Source organism: Carcharhinus amblyrhynchos, chromosome 20 (assembly GCF_965287045.1).
Source record: "Carcharhinus amblyrhynchos chromosome 20, sCarAmb.v2.hapA, whole genome shotgun sequence".
Classification (NCBI taxonomy): Eukaryota; Metazoa; Chordata; class Chondrichthyes; order Carcharhiniformes; family Carcharhinidae; genus Carcharhinus; species Carcharhinus amblyrhynchos.
The window spans coordinates 43,580,542-43,600,008 of NC_137343.1; the positions used below are offsets into that span (position 1 = coordinate 43,580,542).

The window sequence follows — 19,467 nt, forward strand, 5'->3', positions numbered from 1 at the left end:
ATTTTCTTAGGTATATTTAATTTGGATTTCTTCAATGCTAAAGGAGCTTCCACAATCTTGCAGCAAGACTTCTCAGTTGATTTGTTTCATCCCTAATAAATTTATCTTTTTAATTCTAATTAATAGTATTTCTGGCTTTTACTTGAACTAATAGTTGATGCAATGATGTTTGAAACTTAATTTAGATTAAGTAAGTATGCTAATAGTACAGTCAGCAATGAAATCTACTCTCTTTCTTCCTCAGGCTGAATGACATGTGGACCATTGGCCTCCAAGATAGAGAGATGGCGTGCTGGGATGAGGTAAGAAATTGCAAATGCAGTAATTGAACTGAATTAAAATCATTTTTAAAAAGGTTCGCGAACACGTGGCTCGACACAGTGAACGCCATAAAATATTACTGTTTGTATTTAGATTCATAAAATGCAGAAGAGGCCCCTTGACCCATCAAGTTTGCACCGACACATGAGAAACACCTGACCTCACATCTAATCCCATTTCCCAGCATTTGGCCCATAGCTTGAATGTTTTGATGTGCCAAGTGCTCATCCAGGTACTTTTTGAAGGAAGTGAGGTATTCCACCTCTACTACTCTCCCAGGCAGTGCATTCCAGACTGTTACCACTCTCTGGATAAAAAGGTTTTCCTCACATCCCCCCTCAACCTCCTGCACCTCTCCTTGAACCTGCGTCCCCTTCAACGAAGAGGAATAGCTGCTCCCTATCCACCCTCATGCTCCTCTTAATCTTGAACGCATCAACTAGGTCACCCATCAGTCTTCTCTGCTCCAATGAAAATGACCCAAGCCTATCCAACCTCTCTTCATAATTTAAATGTTCCATTTCAGGCAGCATCCTGATGAATCTCCTCTGCACCTCCTCCAATGCAATCACACCCTATAATGTGGTGATGACAACTGTACACAGTATTCCACCTGTGGCCTCACCAAAGTTCCATAGAACTCCAACATGACTTCCCTGTTTTTGTAATCTTTGATTTTGATATAAATGTCTTGCCCTTTTGCAACTGGGGAAGAGCTGTGATGTACATGTTATCTTTGTATGGAAGTAAAATAATGCTACTTAGAGTATTTGGAAGCAAATGTGCACACGTTTTACCACAAAGACTTACCAAGGCTGAGTCAAATCTAGCAGGCTTTTAGTGTTACTTTGCTTTCAAAAGACATGTCATAAGCAATCTTTAATAATTAATTCCCACGTATTTCCTTCCCTTTCTTCTGCACGGAGAAACAGATATGTGTTGGCATTTGATCCTGTGGACATTACCAACTATTGAACACTTCTATCGTGATATATTTCATGTGTTAACAAAGGTGTGGACAGATTGTTTAATCCCAGCGAATGTCACATGGAACCTGAGCTACTCCACATCTGCATTTCTTACTTCGCAGCAGACTGCAGAATTCTGTTTACTTTTTCATTTCTTAGCAATCAAACACCAAAGTCACCCCCTGGCTTGAGAGAAGCTGTGTCCAGATGCTGTTTGGGAGCATATTCATGCAGCTCAGTGGAAACCTATAACACAGTAGCATAAATTAAAGAATAATGAATCAGAAAAGTGGCACAGCACAGAAGGAGGGCATGCAGTCCTTGTGTCAGCTCTTGACAGACCTAACTCATTAGTACCACGCTCTGTGTCTCTCTATAGCCCTCTTTAAAAAATAAACCCCTTCAGGTATTTATCTGATTCCCTTTTGAATGTTATTATTGAAGCTGTTTTGATCACCCTTTTGGACAATGCATGCCAGATCCCAACTATTTGCTGTGTTTTTTAAAAGAAAATCCTGACATCACTTGACCGTTTTCCCCTGTCACCTTAAGTCTGTGACTTCTGGTCACTGACCCTCTGCCGCTAGGAACAGTTCATCCTTCTTTACTGTGCCAAAATTATTCTTGACTTTTAATACCTCTGTCATATCTTTTACTGTCATATAAGTAGTAAACTTCTAGCTTCTCCAACCTGCCCATATTGTTCTGTTCTAGAAAGTCAGTTGGAGAAGGATGATGCTGGCGTCAATCATTGCTCAGTCTTGTGTTTACTTAGAGTGAAAAGTTACATGCATATAACTCCTAATTCAATCGTGACAGTTTCTGTAAGAATCTGTTTATATGTATTCAAGTGAAACCCCAATTTATGCCTTGTACTTGCGTAATTAAGCGCTATTAACACCCAAAATTGAAGTCCTTCATCCCTGGTACCATTCTAGTAAATCTCTTCTGCACCCTGTCTAAGACTTTGCTATCTTTCTGAAACTGTGTTCTGCAAACTTGAACATTGCCAGTTTAGGCCTAACTAATGCTTTATAAAGGATTAACATAATGTCCTGGTTTTTCTACTCTTCTCCTATTAATAAAATGAAGGGCCCTGTATGTTTATTAATAGGCATCCCAACTTGCCTTGTCACTGTCAAAGATTAATATATATATATATAGACCTTTAGATCTGTTCTTACACCCTGTTTAACATTGTGCTGTTCAATTTATGTTGTCCTTCCTCATCCTTCCTGCATTAAATGAGGAGGATTCTCTGTCATATTGAAGACAGAAGCAAAGTACTCATTCAGTACTCAGCCTTGCCCTTGGCAAAAATATTTCCTTTTTGGTTTCTAGTCACCCCATTATTCCTTTGATTACCTTTTTATTATTTATGTATTTATGAAGCATTTTCAGGTTCCTTTTTATGTTAACCATTCTCATACTCTCACTTTATCCCTTTTATTCCCTATTTTAGATCACCTGTGCAGTTTGTTATTTTGATTCTGTATTTCATTATTAAGCATGCATTTTCCATAAGCTTTTTCTGTTTTATTTTAATTTCCATGTTTTTAGTCATCTATGGCGCTGTCTAGTTTTGGAGGCACTTCCTTTCCCCTTTGTGTTTGCTCTCTACCTTAACTGTCTTTTTATACGTTCCCCCATTGCTCAGTGACCTATCAATTTTTTGGTTCCAACACATTTGGGCCAGACCCTTTTTCAACTCTCGAAATTAGCCCCTCTTCGGTTAACTATTTTAACTGTTCCTTACGTTTCCCACAACTATTCTAAACCTGTTGATATCACTGTTCTTAAATTCTGCGCACTGAATTGTCTAACACCTACCCCGCCCCATTTCCCTGAACTAGATCTATCCCTACTGCCATCCTTGTTGAGCTGGAAGTACAATGATTAAGAATGTTTCTCTGTACACATGTCAAGAATTCTGTCCCTCTGGCTTTAATTCTTCTTAACCCCGTTATATTTGGATAATTGAAATCTGCCATTATCATTACTCTGTAGATTTTGCTTCTTTCTATAATTTGCCTGTAAAGCTCCTCTATCTCTAGCCCACTGTTTGGTGGCCTACAGCATACACTCAGTAATATAACAGCTCAAAGATTGCTAAGCCTAGGAAGATAGATTCTCTTTATGGCACCTCCACTACACCCTCTCTCTTCAACGAAAGTTTGGAACCTTTGATCAATATTGCCACTTCCCACTCCTTTACCTTCTTGGTCGTTCCTGTACACCTTGTAGTCAAGAAAATTAAATTCCCAATCCTTTCCTTTTTTTGAGCCCAGTCTCTGATATTGCTGCTATATCATAGTCTCCAGTGATAACTTATGCCTGCAGCTCACCAACCTCATTTAGGCCCCTGCATTCTAAATCTGTCTTAGTCTGTTTCCCAATTTTCCCTTGTCTGATCGCTGTTATTTTAGAGCTATTACTTTAGTGCTATTCATGCCTCCAAATCGTCTTTGCACCTTGTTTCTCCTGTCACATGTTTAATCTGAGTGTCCATTCTCCTGCCAAATTAGTTTAAACATTACCCCAGACCACCAGTTAACCTCTCCACAAAGATCCACTCTCTTAGGATGCAACCTGTCCATCTTGAAACAGGTCTCTTCTGCTCTAGAATTGGTCTTAATGCCCCCAGGGATCTGATGCCCTCCACTTGTGGCTTCAGCCGTGAGTCAACATGTTTTGTCCTCCTATTTCCGTATACGCTCAGTGGCACAGGGAGTAATCCTGAGATTCCTACCTCTGAAAGCCTTGCTTTTAAACTTTTTCCTTAGCTCCTGAAAATCTAACTGGTGGTATACCTCATCCTTTTTCTTATCTATGTCATTGATTACCTTGTGGACCTCAGCTTAGGCTGGTCCCGTCCTATCGTGTTCCGCATCCCCTGTGATGTTCTTTACTCTGCTGCCAATGGTTATCACTACTGCCTCAGCTCCAGGTACCCATGTTCGATTACTGACTTGGATTATTGTCTGTGCAGAATCTGCACATTCTGTTAAGTTTATTTATTAGTCACAAGTAGGCTTACATTAACACTGCAATGAAGTTACTGTGAAAATCCTCTAGTTACCAGACTCCAGTATCTGTTTGGATACACTGAAGGAGAATTTAGCATGGCCAGTGTACCTAATCAGCACATCTTTTGGACCATAAAGTATCATCAATTGTCATAAATACTATCTGATTTACTAATGCCTTTTAGGGAAGGAACTCTGCCATCCCTGCCTGGTCATCCTTGCCCTTGCATGTGACCCCATACCCACAGCAGTGTCATGGACTCTTAACAGACCTCTGAAATGGACTAGCAAACCATTAAGTTCAAGGAAAAATAGTCTGCCAGCAGTATCCACATCTCATGAAAGAAAGCCCCTTAAGGATTGTGTTTCAATTTTAGATCAGCTCTCATTTTTCTAAACTCTGGGAATGTAGACCTATTCTACTCAATCTTTCCATGTGGTACAAATTCTTCTTCCCAGGAACCAGTTCAGCAAATCTTAGTAACACATCTCTAGAGCAGGCATGGAGAAGACCAAATCTGCACACACTGCCCATAAGGGTGGCCATGCCAATGTTCTGTACAAGTGTAGTTAGGCTTGTTTATGCTTGTACACCAAAAGCTAACATTTTCCTTGCCTTCCTAATTGCTTGCTGTACCTGCATGTTCCAAAGAATCCTACCAAAAGTGGATAACTGTACAATTCTCCATATTAAATTCTATGCATCATGATCTTACCCACTCACCCAACCTGTTTCTATTCCTCTGTAGCCACATCTCATCACTTATTTTCTCATTTAACTTGATATCGTCCATCTTTGGCACGTTATACTCAGTACCCTCATTTAAATCTGTAAAGAACTGAGGCCTAAGTATTGATCTCTGGGCATCACAATAGCTACAGCTTGCCAACCCAGAAATGTCCTGTCTATTCCCATTTGTTTTGTCTTTTGGCTGTTGACCATTTCTCAACCCAAGCAACTATATTACCTCCAATCCAGTGAGTCATAATTTTGGGTAATAACCTCTTGTGTGCTACCTTATTGAATGCTCTTTGAAAGTCCAAATGCAGTACTCCCTTAGTTTGACCCACAAAAAAACATAGGAGCAGGAGAAGGTCATTCGACCCATTGAACTTGCTCCACCATTCGATTTGATCATGGCTGATCATCTATTTCAATGCCACGTTCCCGCACTATCTCCATATGCAAACAATTTCCCTTTCATAAATCCATCTTGGTGCTGTCTGATTATATTATAATTTTCTTGGTGGCCTGTAAAGGTTAGGGAAATGAGCAAATCTGAAAATGACTTGATAATGAAGGAAAAAATTTATACAAATCCTCACACGTAAGGAAGCTTATATTAGAAATGGAAACTGAGGAGCATTCTCCTTGTCTTCTAGTAGGAAGAGGACCTTTTATTGACTAAGGAAAAGCTTTTCTCCCATCTTATTATACATTTTCTTCCAAATGCAGTAAAAGCCACTATAATGTGCTTTCTCACAGAAAGGCAGATTTCCCCAAATGTGTTCAAGGGAACCTCTGATGATTTATCAGGAAGCGAGATCTCCTGTATCCAGTTTAACAAAATTATTGCAGTGGTGTCTGTTTAGATGCTGTTTGTGTTCTGGTTGGGAATTTGTTAAAAGAGACAGTTTGTTTCATTGAAATGAACTGGATTCCACCTAGATGTACTGACCAAATTGATTAAAGTCCAGGAGTTATTGGTCAGGCAAGCTGATATACATCTAGTAAATCCAGTACCGGATTGAAAATACTGAGTAATCAATACTAAGTAACCAACCAGCTCCATGGGCCATGGAAACCATCAAAAGTGGTGTGTTCTATGTTTCTATAGGGAGGGGATAGCTTGATCTTGGGATTGGACATAGCTCGGCACAACATTGAGGGCCGAAGGGCCTGTACTGTTCTGTAATGTTCTATGTTTCTATGTTAAAAGAGGCTTTTGTTATTGAATGATATTCTTGACCCAGTGGTCAACTGAGGCCTAGAATAAGAGAGCCTTCAACTTTCAGAAGATGTAACTTTATGGCTGCAGCCTCCTCCACACCCACTTCAACAATAAAAAAAAGTCAGAGATAGCTAGATACTCAGTTAAGGTTGTAAAAGAGTTTCCCTTTCCAATTATCATAGGTTGCCTTGAAGTTCTTAAGAAAGTCAAAAGAAGTCTAATAAAGGGTAATAATTGACAATCTTGGAAGAATTTGGATTTGCAAAACAGCTCAGAAGGCTGTAATCTTAAAAGATCTGCTTTGTCTGTTTTTTTAGATCGAGCAGAGTGGAGAGATCCCTCCTTCATGCTGTAACTTTCCTGTGGCTGTCTGTAAGGACAAGATGTTTGTTTTCTCAGGACAGAGCGGAGCAAAGATCACCAATAATCTTTTTCAATTTGAATTCAAGGAAAAAGTGTACGTGCTCAATAACCATTCTTTCTAATCACCCTTATCCTTAATAAATGAGTGAAAATGTTATTACACTGCCAGAGGTTTTGAGGAAAGGAAACTGGGGCCAGGAAAGATGTGATTTAGGGATTTAGAGGAGGAACTCTCTTGTTTTCTCATCAAATCTTGATGCAGAAGTTCTCTGCCTTACTCAGCAGCACATTTACTGCAAAGCTGGTCGCTTGGGAACTGTAAAAATGCCTTTATTGCACATAAGAATCGTGATTATGGTTTGAAAAAGATTCTTCATCATTTGACATTAATGGATGATATAGCTTCTGATAAGAAGGCTATTTCTTGATGTAGGGCCTTTATTTTCTGGTCATTGAACTCATTCCTGTGTCAACTGCAGCCTAATCTGATGTGTTCCTTAAAGACTGGAATATTTGTGCTCACATTATAATTTCTGAAGCTGTTTAAGGAAAAGCCATATGAACAAGACTCTGCTTACTACAGTGCAGCAAAGTAAAGAATCATATAATCAAATTATAGAATCCCTACAGTGCAGAAGGAGGCCCATCAAGTCTGCATCAACCCTTCACTCTATCCCGTACCCTGTGCATTTAACATGGGTAATCCACTTAATCTTCCCATCTTTGGACACTAAGAGGCAACTTAGCATGGCCAATCCACCTAACCTCACCTCTTTGGATAGTTCTCCTCCCCTTTGAAATTTATTGTTAATTGCAAGAGGACCTGAACTCAATTCACCGCATCACTTGCAATAGGGATTATTTTGTCAGGTTACTGAACTTGTTAACATTAGCAGATCAGTTACAGAAAGGCAAGAAATTGGAGTATTTTGAAATGTCTAGCCACAGTTCAGGAGAGTGACAGGGTCTATGTTGTTCTATTACATGGCTATTCTAAAAGGGATTTTAAAATTTTGATCATTGACTCAGTCAGCAGAGTCCAGCACAAGGGTTAAGGAATAAGTTATGGTCTAACTTTGATCTAATTAATAAGGTGATGTGTCCCCTACTGCTCAGTACTGAAAGGACATTTGATTGGTGATGGTGATGACTTACAGTCTGACATTTGTGTTTTATGACCATCTACTAAATAATCCAGTGGTTGCAATTTTTCTAATGGATTTCCCTGTTTATGACATTGAGACTTGGCAAACCTTGAAGAAAATAATTTGAAGGACAATATTTCACTGTTTGTTTTTAAAAATGCTGTACAGAAAACTGAACAATACAAATATGAAGGTTATCCGGTTTTGTTTTGCTGCATCTGTGCATTCCACTGAATTTTCCCTTTACGTTTATATGAATTACTGGAGCACAATATACTACATAACCCTTCAGAACCAGATGACCGATTCCCTTGTCAGGAATTAAATGGTCAGTGACCATACAGCAAGTCGCCTTTCGTGTTTGCAGAGTCTTCTTTGGGCCTATCTACCTTGTTAGCACTGATGACTCACAGCGCCAGGGTTCAATTCCCAGCTTGGGTCACCGTCTGTGTGGAGTTTGCGCATTCTCCCCATGTCTGCATGGGTTTCCTCCAGGTGTTCCGGTTTTCTCCCGCAATCTGAAAGAAGTGCTGGTTAGATGCATTGGCCATACTAAATTCTCCCTCAGTGTACCCGAACAGGTGCCAGAGTGTGGCAACTAATGGATTTCACAGTAACTTCATTGCTGTGTTAATGTATTACTTATGACAATAATAACAAATAAATAATATTATATGAAGCCAGGTTTCCTATAGATGGGATACTGAGCTGCAAACTGCAGCACTTCCCTTTGTACAAATTGGTACCCAGTCTCTGCACCTGTCCAAGCACAAAACCATGTTAGGAAAGTATTTTGTTTCAAAAGTAGACTCTTTAAAACAAAAACTGGAAATCTTGGTACAGATACTTGACTCAAAGTATTCATTCTTGGGATTTGGATATCACTGGTAAAGCTTGCATTTATTGCCCATCCCTAATTGCCCTGTGAAGGGGTTAGTGATGTCCTGACAAGTGACTGGCTTGCTAAGAGGCATTTAAGAGTCACCTACATTGCTTGGGTGTGGCGTCACATATAGGCTAGATTGGGTAAGAAAGACCATCCTAAAGGCCATTGCTGAACCAGATATGTTTTAACAACCATCTAGTGGTTACATTGTCACCATTACTGATGTTAGATTTTTATTCCAGATTTATTTAGTGAACTGGATTTAAATCTATTAACTACTGTGATGAGATTTAAATTTCTGTTGTCCAGATCTTTGTATTGCTCATCAAATAACATGACTACTAACTACTGTTTCCAGTCCAACTCATTTCTAAGTCAGATTGTTTGCACCATTTCGTTACAAAAGGAACAGGAAAAATGCAGGAAGCAAAACTTTTCAATCCCATGCCACCTGTTATGCCATCACAGCCTCAATTTTCGGTGTTGTTTTGTGTTTCTTTTCTTATCTACCTCTGCATTTTATTGCCACCCTTGCTGTAAAATATACTCCCAGTGCAACCAGTTCTGCTCAACACATTGAACTTATGAATTAGGAGGCCATTCAGCCCTTTGAGCCTGCTCCGCCATTCAATTGGCTGGGTCTGACTGTAACCTCAATCCCACCTTTCTGTCTCCCCTCAATAATCTTTCACCACATTGATAATCAAGAATCTATCACACCCTGCCTTAAAAATATTTAAATATTCACCACCTTTTGATGAAAAAGAGTTCCAAAGACTCCTGACTCTCTGAGAGAAAACAAATTCTTCTCATCTTTGTCTTAACTAAGCAGCCCCACTTTTTAGGAAGTGATCCCCCCCCCTCTAGTTCTAGATTCCCCAACAAAAGGAAACATTCTCTCTATGTTCACCCTGTCAATTCCCTTCAGGATCTTAAAGGTTTTGATTAAGTTGCCCCTTGCTCTTCTAAGCTCCAATGGGTACAGGTCTAACTTGTCCAAACTTTACTCATAAGACAATCCACCCATTCTGGGTACTGGTCGAGCAAACATTCCCTGAACTGCACCTCACACATTTACAGCTTTTCTTAAATAAGGAGATCAACACTGTACACAGTATTCCAGATGTGGTCTTACAAGTGCCCTGTAGAACTGAATCAATAGCTGTGGGCATCCAGGATATTAAAATTCCTCTTGCTTTCATTCATTGGTAGATTGATAATCAAAAGGACTGGCTGATTAGTGACTAAGAGATTGTGAGTTAAAATCCCACCAGGGCAGTTTGAGAATTTGAATTTGGTTTTGGAAATTTGAGAAATTAAAGCTGACTTATGGGAAGTGACCATGAAGCTATTGGATTATTGTTTGAAAAATAAACACCTTCAGTAAAGTCCTTGAGGGAAGGAAGCTTGCCGTCATTACTTGATCCAGCCTGAATGTGACCCCAGTCCCACCTTAGTGTGGTTGACTCTTAATTGGTCCTGAAGTGGCAGCCTGCCACTTTTTCAGGACAATAGACATGGATATTAAATGCTCAATATACAAAGGACTGGATGACAGAGTGGATCAGAAAACAGTTGTTTCTGAGTCCTGAGTTTGAATCCGGTTCATGGATGGACAAGCTTCTCGGAAGGTTAGACAAGGGTCTTGGAAGGATGGATAGACTTCTTTGGAATAGCGAGTTAGGGTTGCAGGTTCTCCTCGGGGGTGGGGGGTGGTGTTGGAGTTTCCGGTCACCAAGCCTCCTAATCGGAGCAGTGGCAGCCTTCCTGGTTCTCCTGATATACTGGACCCTTGTTGTCGCCTGTCCTCCATCCTCTGGATCCTCCGTGGGCTCCCTCCAGTCCCTTCCGGTCCACCTGCTCCCTAAAGGGATAGGCACGGTCTTCCTCCTCCTCCAGAATGTTGCCCCACTATTGCTCAAGTTGTGAAGGGTACCACAGACCATCACGATGCAGGAGATCCTCTGGGGGCCAGACTGAGGAACACCACAAGAGCAGGCCAGGCAGTGGAACTGCATCTTGAACATGCCAGTGCATCACTCAGTGACAGCTCAGGTGGCAGTGTGAGCCTTATTGTTTATTTTGCTGTTTTCTGTTATTATGAGGCTGTTGAACAATCAAATAAAGCTCTTCCTTGATTGTTTTAATGAAATTGAATGTTGAACTTTGCTGTGACATTATTGTATCTCAGTATTATGAAAATACCCAAATAAAAAGCACTTTGGGAGAGTTGTTGACCTGAAGTTGTATAATGAATGATATAATCTGAGGTATTTTAGTTTTCTCTTTAGTTGTTACTAATTGCATATAACTAAAATTTCATTTGTGTTGTGTGCAGTTGGACAAGAATTCCCACTGAGCACTTACTCCGAGGTTCCCCTCCTCCACCTCAGAGGAGATATGGCCACACCATGGTAGCATTTGACCGACATCTCTATGTGTTTGGTGGTGCTGCAGATAACACATTGCCTAATGAGCTGCATTGCTACGATGTGGATTCTCAAACTTGGGAGGTCATTCAGCCCAGCCCAGACAGTGAGGTGAGTTGAATTGTACACTCTATTCAAAATAAATTTTCCTTAAGTTTTGAAATATTTTGTTTGATGCAGCATAATCTAATTTTTTAATTCTCTTGAAACGAAAAATAATTCATACAATTTTAAATAATAGAAGATGCTCTTAAAAGAACTTTTCTGATATATTGCGTTTCTTCAGTGCAAGTGACGTTTATGGATAATCTCATTAACCCCTCCCTTAGCTCACCACCTCTACTCATGGGCACTTCTTTTCCTCACGTCATTGGTTGCTTTCATGCTTTTCGTGCAAGTGAGAGTGTACATTGTTTATGCCTACTTCTGGCTTTACGGTACACTTACTCTTTCTTCCACCCACACCAACCCCAATTTTCAGGGATGTGACTCTTTTAATGTACCTTTCAAATACAAAAGCTCTTTGGTAACTCTTGGATATCTTTAGCAAGTTTTGTTTAATTCATCAATCATGATTAATGTTGAAATCTTAAAGTTCACCATTATATCTTCTAAAAGATGTTGACAAGTGCAAAATCAATGTCGCTTGCATAGATCGATGCCCTGTTCGATTGCCTAAGTTATTTGTAGTAGTTAAAGGATGTTGTCATCTTGCAATTGAAGATCCCAGCAGGATCTAAACTGAGCTACCTTGATGCAGACATTTATGAAGCACCAATACGTCCGAACATAGCATTGATTTTTGGATTTCATTTCAAAGCCCAACACAATAGCTATAATGTATTTTAAGGTGGTGCGGGAAATTTCATTTTGTATATTAGAGAATATACCTCAGCGCAAAAAGCATGTTCAAAAGATTGATTTTACGTGTGAGGGTGAATACTTTTGTATTTGACATATAAGAAGTTATTTCATTTATTTCCTCTTTGAAAAATCTGTTCTTCACAAACGTGCAGCGAAATTGTAGTTTCCAAATATTTTCCTTCACCCAAAAAATTGGCCACATCTGTGCAAGAACAACACAGTGCAGATAGCAGAGACTCCTTTAAAGGGTCTAATATACTCCTAAAGTTTCTGTTTTTCATGTGGCCCTGATTGCTGAGTGTGTAACTGAGGCTGATCTTTCCTAGCTTAGTCAAGGAGAGTGAACATTGTGTAAACAGTCAAACCAAGGTTGTCAGTTTGGAATGAAACAGAGAATGCAGGAAATACTCTGGTCATTGACATTCATGAAGCAGAAAAAAATCAGAATCTCTGGTGTGCTAAAGCCCATCTTTCACTTTGCAAATGATGACTGATCTCTACAGTTTTTTATTTTGTTGTTATTTTGGGGCTTTCAGCAAGCTCAGGATCCTCCCCATCAATGTTTCACTGCCCACCACTCAGCAATATAATTGTTGAAATATCAAAACTAAACATCATTTGAACATCGGTTGAATGTTTCATAGAATCATAGAATCCCTACAATACAGAAGGAGGCCATTCAGCCCATCGAACCTGCACTGACATCAACCGACTGTATCCCTGTAACCCCACATATGTACCCTGTTAACGTCCCCCGAAACTAGGGTTACTTTAGCATGGCCAATTCACCTAACCCACATATCTTTGGACTGTGGGAGGAAACTGGAGCACCCGGAGGAAACCCACGCAGACGCGAGGAGAACGTGCAAACTCCATACAGACAGTTTCCCAAGGCCAGAATTGAACCTGTACCCTGATGCTGTGAGGCAGCAGTGCTAATCACTGTGATGCCCACTTTTTTTTTTCTTTTTTTAGATGGAAAATCTAACAAATCTGTGTTTGGTAAAGTTCAAAACTTTTTGCTGTAAATTCAAACCGGAACACTTGTGTGAGTGTGGTGCTACAAGGTTGAAAAGATGAGAACATCCTTCTTGCATAGAATATTGCATTGAACGTACAGCACAGAAATTGTCCATCTGCTCCAACCAGCTTGTGCTATTCAGTATCCAAACATATTACCTCCTATCTACCTGTACTAATATGATTATGTATAACATGCTATTTTATACGTGCTACAGTATTCCATAACATAGATCTAACTTAATCTGTTTTACTGTCTTCAAAATATAGGGGAGCAACTTATACACAGAGGCAACTTATGATCCAGATTTTATGGTGAGTTGCTTATTCTGCCAATGTTGCTCTTCACCAAAGTGTAAAACACTGACTTGTAATCTCCAAGGAAATTGAGGCAAAGTTTGGGAGGGAGGGGGGAGGTTATTGTGTATTACCAGATTGCAAGATGCACCGGGATTGAAACTGGTGCAGTGCGAAAGGTTTGACTTTTCCCTGTATTTTCATGTTTCCCATGGGTTAAGGAAGCTTCTTTGTTCACTCATTAGTTGCAGGGATAGACTTTTTTTATATACCCGGTATTTCCTCTGAAAGAGGAAGAACAGCCAGTATCTGTACGCAGTGCTTTAAAACCATTGTTTTGTATTGCCACTCTCATTAACAGCACACCTCCTCTTGAAAGTGAAGAGACAGCAGTCTTGCAAATTTGTTTGTTTTGGCATTAATATAATATTTAGTCACAGTACAGAATGTTTCTTCAGGGGCTTTGGGTTCAAGCTAATGATGTCTTTCGTAAGTTTATTGTGGTGAGGCAGGCACAGTGTAATTCTGCGTAATTATTAACGGGTCTGACATTTTTTGAATATAAAATGACTTCAGTCTTTTTGGGAACATGCAGAGTTTGACAGGTGCCACCAGTTGAAGGAGGGAAACTGAAGATGTATTTTGGAAGAGTCGGATACAAACAGATAATTTCTCAGAGTGTTTGCATCACAAACATAAAATATTCTATTTTTGCACTTGAGGCTAAAACGTTTATTGTGATAACACATTTGCCTGTTCTATTTGAGCTGCATTTTGTATTTGTGTTTTGGTGAGTTAAAAGATAGCTCTTTATCAGAACTTCAGTATCATCCACTGTAATGTTAGCTCAAAAACAAAGCTGAGGGAGAACACTCAGTGACTTTGGAAACTCCAATCACAAGCCCCAGATCATCAGTGATATTGCAGATATGGATTTTGCCATAGACCATGGGTGGAATTTTCTCATTTTTTGACTTTGTGTCAACTCAGGCCCTGCCCCTCTAACAAATTATGCTCTTAGACCTCGGCTCCTGACAGATCAGGACGCCCCAGTGTCAAAAGTACAATAATAGAATGAAAGGACCATCTCCCTGCAACCACGGAAATGGAACCGTTGACCACCTCCCATGGTACTGCCTGCGCATGAGCCTGGGGGCTGTACTTAGCTGTGTGCTCCCAGGGAGTTCTATCTGTCAATTCCTGGTTTTTAAAACCTATTATAAACCCTGCCGATGTGATGACACGCTACTGGAAATGGGTGTGGAAAATACTCTGCCCCAATGTCTTGAGAAAGAATTTATAATGCATTCTGAAACGGGGATGTTATGATAAATTCAGCATGTTTGATAAATGCCACACATCAATGGGGCAACAATCTAATGACTTGTGTGTGGCCCTCCGAGCAAAAGTGAATCCATCCAATGATGGCAGTGAATCTAAATAAATTATTTCTGCAATATGGCATTTTCACCGCTGTGGATTCACGCAGCTTATTTAAAACGACTAAAGTAAAAGCAGGAAGAATCAAATTTACAACACATTGTTGTTTTAGCTTATCATTGTCTTCTCACACAGTTTAAGGTTAATCTCTGGATGTAGCTGCCAAAGACAATATTCAGTAATGGACTTCATAAATATTTAACTCTAACCCTTGAGGCTCAACAAATTGCTTTAATGCAACTCTGAGAATAAGGTTGCTATACTAACATAATTCACTCAGATTGGATTTATTTGTTTTGAAGAATTAAAGCTCCAATTTGACAAAATCTTGGGCCACCATCCGAGTTGTCAGCAACACTGAATGGAATAGCAGAATTAATGAATGAATCATTAATATCTTGAACCATTTGCTAACTTTGTCACAATTCTGCCCTGCAGCTTAGTTCTGGACTTTACATGTGAGCCAGAAGTATATGCCTGTGTTCTGAATCATCTGTTTGGAGAGTAACCTTAATAGGTTAGGAGTTTTGTACAGTTTGAATATTGGAGGCAATGCAGAATAACTTGAGCATTTTCTGTCCTTACTGCACTTGGACTTTGAAGACCATCCAGGCTGAATGTGCCATTCACAGTTAGCAATTGTAAAATTGGGATAGATTTGTTTTATTCATTCAGGGATCTGGGTGTCCCCAACAAGAAGTCTCACAACATCAGGTTAAAGTCCAATGGGTTTATTTGATAGTAAACTCACAAGCTTTGTGGGCTTGCCCCTTCGTCAGGTGACATCATGTCCCCAGCAAGGCAGTTTTTATTGTCCATCCCTAATTGCCCTTGAACAGGTAAATGGTTCTACTTGAACCACTATAATCCGTGTGGAGTAGGTACAACCACAGTGCTGTTCATGGGTGTGGTTCCAGGTTTTTGACCTAGCGGCAGTAAAGGAACAATGATACACTTCCAAGTTAGGATTCTGTGTGGCTTGGAGGAGAATTTGCAGGTCCTTGTGTTTCCATGCATATGCAGCTTTTGATCTTCTTAGAGATTGCGGGTTCAGAAGGTGCTGCTGAGTTGTTGTAGGTATCTTCTAGATTTGAGATGGCACACGCTATTGCTATGTTGCACCTCGTGAAGGGAGTGAATTGTGATGGTGACGATGGGGGTGCCAATGAAGCGGGCTGCTTTGACCAGGGTGGTGCTGAGTTTCTTGAATGTTGATAGAACTTCATTCATCCAAGTAAGTGGAGAATATTCCATCACTCCCTTTGCACCAATAACTTCTAAGCAGGTGGACACAACCGAACATTGTACTTCTTCACCCATTCCATCATACAACTTCTTTTAATAAGGTAGATGCGGCTTTTTATTAATGTAGCCATTACCTACAAGTTTCCTTCTAAATTACACTTCACTCTGACTTGGAACTATATCACTGTTCCTTCACTGTCACTGGGTCAGATTGGAACCCCCAATTTAATAGCACTGACAGAGTGCCTTCACCACATATACTACAGCAGTTCAAGAAGGTGGTCTACCACTACCTTCTCAAGGGTTGGTGGGCATGGGTCAGAAATGCTCTCCATTGCCAGTGATGCCACACTCCATAAATTAATTTAAAAACAGATTATGCTAGAAGACTGGGAGGGAGTGTTGTCTATGATAATTTGCCACGAGAAAAGATCCAGCGACTTGAGACTACCCTGGCATGTCCCATTGAAGAATGTTTACACCAATGGTTAACCTCTTGGAATTTTTCATTTCAAACCTGGCTATTAGAACAACAAACTGTCATTTCTGTGCCAGTTAGAATGTATGTTGGTTGAATGTGATTTCACTGGCTCACAGCAAGCAAGGAATAAGAACTGCATCTTTGCTATATTTCTTCAAAATGAGTTTTTCTTCTTTTCATTTTTAGCTCTCTTTTTCTACCAGTTCTGTATAACCCCTTCTCATCTTTATTTTAGTTTTCTGATAATCTCTCTGATTTAGCTTTGTGTTTGAGGAGTTGTCTCCCACACAGACTGGTGTGGCAGCCCAATGGAGTGAGAACGTGTTTACCACATATTGGTGAATTTCTGATCTTGGCTAGGCCAGCATGGTTAATTGATGATAAGTGCAAGTTGTTTTCTGTAGGACGATGTTTAAATCACAGAGCCACACCAGAGGTATGCATCCCATAATGTTTCCCTTTGCATTTTTTGATATCTTTGCATCTCAGTGTGAAAATAATCAAAATCAACATGGAGTGCATTCTACCTCCTGACCTCTGAGCTGAAGGGTGCTTCATAATGCTGTTGTATGGTGGCGGGAGGGAAATATTTCAAGTTGATGAGCGCTTCCAGTTTGCTGTCTGGCATAGTTGAACAACCGTTGTAGCTAAATGAGAAGTTAAAAAGCCAATTGAACTGTTCTGGCACTGCAATAACTTCACTAAAGAAATGTGAGCTTCAATGGGACATAAATCTAATCTTGCTTGCATGTTTGCTCGCTGTCTCCCCACCACCACCATTTTGCATGACAATTCGAAGTGAAAGGATAAAGCTCATTTGTTGTGTTGGTGAAGACAGTATGGTCTCCATTATTTTAGTTAAGCTCAAGTGTCCTGTCCATTTGGGATTATGTGGAGATGCCAGCGTTGGACTTGGGTTAAAAACAGAAAGAAGTCTCACAACACCAGCTTAAAGCCCAACAGGTTTATTTGTAGCAAATGCCACAAGCTTTCGGACCAGACTGTCCCTTCGTCAGGTGGGTGGGAGTCCTGATCACAAACAGGGCACAAAGACACAAACTCAACTTCCGTGAATAATGTTCGGAATGTGAGTGTTTACAGCTAATCAAGTCTTAAAGGTACAGACAGTGTGAGTGGAGAGAGCATTAAGCACGGGTTAAAAGGATGTGTATTGTTTCCAGACAGGAAAGTTAGTGAGATTTTGCAAGTCCAGGCAATTTGTCTGGGGGGGGGGGGGCGGGGAGGTGGGTTACAGATAGTGTGACATGAATCCAAGATCCCAGTTGGGGCCGAACTCATGTGTGCGGAACTTGGCTATCAGCCTCTGTTGAGCAACTCTGCGCTGTGGTGAAGGCCGCCGTGGAGAACGCTTACCCGAAGATCAGAGGCCGAAAACCCGTGACTGCTGAAGTGTTCCCCAATAGGAAGAGAATGGTCTTGCCTGGTGATTGTTGAGTGGTGTTCATTCATCCGTTGTCATGGCGTCTGCACGGTCTCCCCAGTGTCCCAAGCCTTGGGACATCCTTTCCTGCAGCGTATCAGGTAGACAACGTTGGCTGAGTTGCAAGAATATGTACCGTGTACCTGGTGGATGGTTGTTCTCACGTGATGTGATGGCATCCGTGTCGATAATCTGGCATGTCTTACAGAGCTTGCATTGGCAACGTGTGGTGTCGTGGTCACTATTCTTCTGAAGGCTGGGTAATTTGTTGCGGATAATGGTCTGTTTGAGGTTGCGCGGTTGTTTGAAGGCAAGAAGTGGGGATGTGGGGATGGCCTTGGCGAGATGTTTGTCTTCATCAGTGACATGTTGAAAGCTCCGGAGAAGATGTCATAGCCTCTCTGCTTCGGGGAAGTACTGGTCGACAAAGGGTACCCTGTCCACCATGTCCCGTGTTTGTCTTCTGAGGACCTTTAAGACTTGATTAGCTGTAAAGACTCACATTCCAATCATTATTCATGTAAATTGAGTTTGTGTCTTTGTGCCCTGTTTGTGATCAGAACTCTCACCCACCTGACGAAGGGACAGCCTGTTATGAAAGCTTGTGGCGTTTGCTACAAATAAACCTGTTGGGATTAAACAAGCTTGGTGTACATTAGCAGGTTGTGGGCTTAGCTCCTTAGAAAAAAAACTAGTTGCTTCCCAGGGTATGATCAGGGTACAGTTCAGTACTTACCTACAGAGATGATTCATATGCAACTCTCTAGCACTATCCAGTGGGAGAGAAGTATTATTGCACTCACATTAGAATAAGTAATCTAGATTTCACCATTGTGCAATTTTTATGCTGTAATGGCTGAAAATGGGTTGAGCACACCTGGAGCATTGTTGGGTGATACACTTGTGGTTTAGACAAACACATAAAGACTCAGGTACTGTCAAAATACTTACATTAGCAATTCTTTCTTCTTGATGTCCTGTGGCTATAAATAATTTTCTGGATGAGAGGGCAGACCTGTGACAATTCTGCTTTCTCATTACCTGCCAGAGGCAGAACAAAAGAAATTGGGAATAATGCTGTCACACACATTTCTCTCTTTCTTGGCAAATGCTAAGTCTCCAAAGTTGATATCAATACTCGGGAAAGTAGTTCTGATCAGATGCTAATGCCCTGATAACTCATCGCTTCATCCATTACTACCAGGGTCTTGCATTAGCTATAACATGTTTCTTACTGGCTGTGGGGAACAGGGCAGAGAGGAAGGAACATGCTCAAAGTTGGGCACTTAGAAGGAGAGATTACACAAACTTGGATTGCATTCCCTGGAATTTAGAAGGTTATCGGGAAATTTGATCAAAGCTTTCAACATAAGAAGCTAGGATTAATTGAGAGAAACTATTTCTGCTGCTTGGGAAGTTTAGGACTGGGGGTAGACATAGTCTAAGAAAATAGATTTTTCGGGAATGTAGAAGTGTACCTGTACACAAAAGATGGTTAAGTTTGGAAGGTTAAGTTTGGAAGGGTAATTACTGCTAATTAAATTAATTTTAAATTAAAATTGGCATGGTGGCACAGTGTCAGCACTGCT

At 40.5% G+C, this 19,467-nt stretch overlaps 1 protein-coding gene across 2 annotated transcripts in view; it reads left to right on the forward strand.

The window, feature by feature from the left end:
- The window catches only part of lztr1 (leucine zipper like post translational regulator 1), a 75,561-nt gene that overhangs the window by 20,461 nt on the left and 35,633 nt on the right, over positions 1–19,467 (forward strand). For both annotated transcript variants that reach the window (XM_080208487.1, XM_080208488.1), the window contains exons 7-10: positions 245–302; positions 6,585–6,724; positions 11,000–11,201; positions 13,245–13,289. In XM_080208487.1, coding sequence (XP_080064613.1) covers positions 245–302; positions 6,585–6,724; positions 11,000–11,201; positions 13,245–13,289 — 445 coding nt within the window. The remainder of the gene's footprint in view (positions 1–244; positions 303–6,584; positions 6,725–10,999; positions 11,202–13,244; positions 13,290–19,467) is intronic.